This window comes from Oratosquilla oratoria, chromosome 29 (assembly GCF_046742065.1).
Source record: "Oratosquilla oratoria isolate Oo_2021 chromosome 29, ASM4674206v1, whole genome shotgun sequence".
Lineage (NCBI taxonomy): Eukaryota > Metazoa > Arthropoda > Malacostraca > Stomatopoda > Squillidae > Oratosquilla > Oratosquilla oratoria.
Genome location: NC_134805.1, coordinates 3,000,903 through 3,002,803, shown reverse-complemented (window position 1 = coordinate 3,002,803; position 1,901 = coordinate 3,000,903). Strand labels below are relative to the sequence as shown.

The following is a 1,901-nucleotide window of genomic DNA, read 5'->3' as shown; positions in this document are numbered from 1 at the left end:
TATCCTACTCGGAAATCTGCATCCAGACGACCGCACATTAGTGCGTAACATAGAAAAGATATTCTATAAACAGAATAATGCTATCTCAGCTGTTGACTTTAACAACGCATGCATATATATATATGTATGTATATATATGTATATATATATATATATATATATATATATATGTATGTATGTATGTAAGTATGTATATATACCCCGTCTGGGGTATTGGCTGCATGTTATTGGGGTAAAGTAGCATTCAGTTGATACTTTAGGGTCTAAATGGTGTGCCCCTATGGACCACAGTCACACATCATTATGTCTGTGATAGAGGAAAACTCTGTACATAAAGAAATTATGACACTTTATACTACAACTATCCCTCCATTATGCTGTCCCCTAACCCCTTGTTACTGTCCTGTACTATTTCTCTTAATATTCATTTCCTTTTTTCGCGTACCTACCCTCTGGTGAGGGCAAAAGAATACTGCCACCAAGTATTTCCACTTGAGTCGTAAAAGGCGACCTAAAAGGGACGGGGGATGGGATTAGGAGTCCTACTACCTGTAGCTACAAAAGGGGACATTCCTAAAAAAGAAAGTAAAGGCATAGGAGGGTCTGGGAGCTTTCCAACCAGTACCAAAATGTTTGTTTCTTTTAATGTGCGTGGATGAGAGTAAAAGGGAAGAGATAGGCAGTATGTTTGTGAGAAGAAAGATGCATGTGTTGGCTTTGAATGAAACTAAAATGAAAGGAAAGGGCAACTGTGAGTTTGGGAGTGTAGCTGGGAGGTACTCAGGAGTGAAGAGGGGACGAGGGAGAGAAGGGGTGGCTATACTAGTAAGTGAAGGGATAAGTAAGCGGGTAGAGGAGTGGAAGGAGGTGTCATCAAGGTTGATGTGGATGAAGGTGAAGCTGGGAAAGGAGATGTGGGTTTTTGTAAGTGCGTATGGGCCTGGTAGTGAGAAGAGCGTAGAAGAAAGGGAGGCTTTTTGGGTATATAAAAATGAGTGCATAGAGGGATTAGGGAGAAATGTCACTGTAGTTGTATTGGGAGACCTAAATGCTAGGGTAGGAAATGAACCAATTCACGGTGTGCTTGGGAAGTTTGGAGTTCCAGGTAAAAATCGTAGTGGACAATGATGGAGATGTGTCTTGAAAGATAGTTGATTATAGCAAATACAGTGTTTAAGAAGAAAGTCAAGCATAAGTACACATGGGAGAGGGTGGTGGATGGAAGGGTGGCAGATAGAGCGTTAATGGACTATATAGTGGTGACCAGGAGTATGGTAGGAAGAGTTAAGGATGTACATGTTCTAAGGGGAGAAAAGGGGGGGAATATAAGATAATTTCCTGGTGGAAGGTAAATTGAGAGCGGAGAATAGGTGGAGAAAGAGGAAAAGGGCAGAAGGTAGGGAGGTACTTTGAATGAACTGCTTAAATGAGGAAAAAAAAGGAGAATGAGTATATGTATATATATTTGCGGATAATTGGTTCAACATAGCCAGAAATACCTCGAACACACCGCACTTATCATTCCATACTGAGAAAATGTGCATAGCCTTCCTTGTAAAGATTGTGATTTGGTGTACCTTGGTCAGGCTGGCAGTGATCTTAATACCAGGTTCACAGATCACAAAAGATCCATTAGGTATGCACGGGAAAATTCTGCTGTGTTCCAACTGGGACAAGGCCAAAATTTTGTTTAAGTCAAACTACAGCTTTAGAAGAAAATCTGTTGAATCCGCCTTAATCGAAGTATGTCCGAACTTAAATATCTCCAAAGGTCGATGGTCCCCGGACATAATCTCATGGCTAGCTGTGAGCTCTTTGGTTAAAGATGTTCACTTTCATGAACATCGCCTCCCCACCAATCTTGAACCCGCTTCCTTTCTGGGCCCACACCTCCACCCACA

General features: G+C 41.5%; 1 protein-coding gene across 1 annotated transcript in view; it reads right to left on the bottom strand.

The window, feature by feature from the left end:
- Positions 1-278: 278 nt before the first annotated feature.
- Positions 279-1,901, bottom strand: part of LOC143040576 (uncharacterized) — a 7,583-nt gene continuing 5,960 nt past the window's right edge. Inside the window, exon 2 of the mRNA XM_076211654.1 lies at positions 279-325. Coding sequence (XP_076067769.1) covers positions 279-325 — 47 coding nt within the window. The remainder of the gene's footprint in view (positions 326-1,901) is intronic.